At 32.0% G+C, this 2,027-nt stretch overlaps 1 protein-coding gene across 1 annotated transcript; it reads left to right on the forward strand.

Moving 5' to 3' along the window:
• The first annotated feature begins 1,095 nt into the window (after positions 1-1,095).
• Positions 1,096-1,497, forward strand: LOC143533130 (uncharacterized). The gene has a single exon (XM_077027992.1). The coding sequence runs from the start codon at positions 1,096-1,098 to the stop codon at positions 1,495-1,497; it is 402 nt and encodes a 133-aa protein (XP_076884107.1).
• Positions 1,498-2,027: the final 530 nt, after the last annotated feature.

Below are 2,027 nucleotides of genomic sequence, written 5' to 3' on the forward strand. Positions count from 1 at the left end.
TGCCGGTTTCCATCTATAGAATTGCCACATAATTCACTAATTAATATTTTCTAAAATAATAACTTCACTAATTAATGTTTTCTATAATCATAACCAACTATTTCCTTTCAAATGATTTAGAAACCGATTTTGACCGCAATTAATTATTTATAATTGATTTTGTGTTCCATTTTATAATATGACTATTATTTAGCAATTCAGTTATTTGTATTACAATTTCTCATTCCATCATTTAAACAATTTTTTCCTACATTTTGTGGTTTTGTAGAGAACAAGGTAAAACATTCTTATAGTATCTACATATATATATATATATATAACGTTTGAAATATTTTCCATTCGTATGTAACATGGACCAATATTCTAGTATGAATAATGATGTTTTATAAATTTAGTTAGCACATAAATATATTAACAAAAATGAAACTTTAAAACTTTAATTACTTACCAAATATAAGAATTAAATCCTTACCATATTATTAAAGGAAAAAAACAAAAAACATAAAAATTGATTGTTAGTAATGATTTCTCGCACTAACGTCTTTATATTATTATTTTACATTTTTGAAAAAAATATAAAGTAAATAAATTTGCAGTGAGTATACAATAAGCGTTCAGTCAACACCAGGTGACACGATATTACATAATAAATCCATAATGAAGATTCAACAACAATATAGAGTTTACAGTAAGCGTTTAGTCAACACCAGGTAACACGATATTACATGATAAATCCATAATGAAGATTCAACAACAATATAGAGTTTAATCTCACTGTTACCTGAATTGACACCAGTAACTTTAAGTCATTATTGTTTTTAATGAATTTGAAACCATTCGAATCCAAACCCACAAAAGTTTGAACGTTGTGTGATTAACGTATTGTATGTTACAACAAGTAGTGTTTAATATAAATAAAATAAATAAATAAATATAAAGCAAAAATATCAATGAAAAAAAACACGAGATGCGTGTACCGTGTACCGACCCCTAACGTGTTAGCCATTAACTGCTCACCCTTTATAAACCAAATCCTACAGTTAACCCATATCAACCAATCAACCATCAAATCCATAACGGCATTGCAAGAAACAAATGGCAGCAAATCTCATGCCCATTCAACCATCACTCATCATCCGAGCATCATCCTCCGGCGCCTCTACCTCGGGCAACCATAGGTCGGATGCACCCCACAAGAGCTGGTGGACCCCGCTCTTCGGTTGGTCATCCGAACCCGACTACATTGACTCCACAAACTCGGATAAAACCAAGGCAAATAATAAAAAAAGTTTCTCCAACACATCCGGAGACAATTCTGAATCAGATTATGATAAGAAAAGTCTTAAATCTCGAGTCGCTTCTGCGAACTTCACCGATGAAAAGGCGAGGAAGCTTCGGATGCTGACGATGGAGACGGAGACGTTTCATGATGCCATGTATCACTCTGCGATTGCGTCTCGGCTTGCTTCGGATTTCTCCGATCGATCTGACTTGTGATCTCTAGTAGCTATGGTTTTCAAAATGTTACTTCATATGAATTAAAATAATATGTAAATAAATAAAATATTGATTAGTATTGATTAGTTGAAACTTGTTTAATTAGTTTTTAGTTATTGATATAGACGTAATTTATTGTTTAATTTGTATTATTGATGCAAGTTGTGATCTAAGTGTTCTTGTGTTTATCGCCTTATTAGTTGCGTAGAATGATATAATAACTCTATAGCTTGATTAGTATACAAATAACTTTAATTAAATGCTATAAACTTATAACGCAACGCCTCTTGGCTAGTCGAGGTTTTTTTTACCATAGTGGATGGGGTGGAAAAATTATTTATCAAAATGGGTGATTTGAAAAGTAAATACTATAAACTTATGAGGCAACGCCCCTTGGCCAGTCAGCCGAAATGAATTTGAAACAGGAAGTGCCGATCCTGAAGATTTAAGTATAATGAAGTACCAATCGTTGATACTTGATGTAGTACGTGGTGACGTGACGTGAGGAAACGTTGTTTGAGCTTTAAAAT

Source organism: Bidens hawaiensis, unplaced genomic scaffold (assembly GCF_021521415.1).
Source record: "Bidens hawaiensis isolate Kalapana, Puna unplaced genomic scaffold, B.hawaiensis_p1.1 tig00009619_1, whole genome shotgun sequence".
Taxonomy (NCBI): Eukaryota; Viridiplantae; Streptophyta; class Magnoliopsida; order Asterales; family Asteraceae; genus Bidens; species Bidens hawaiensis.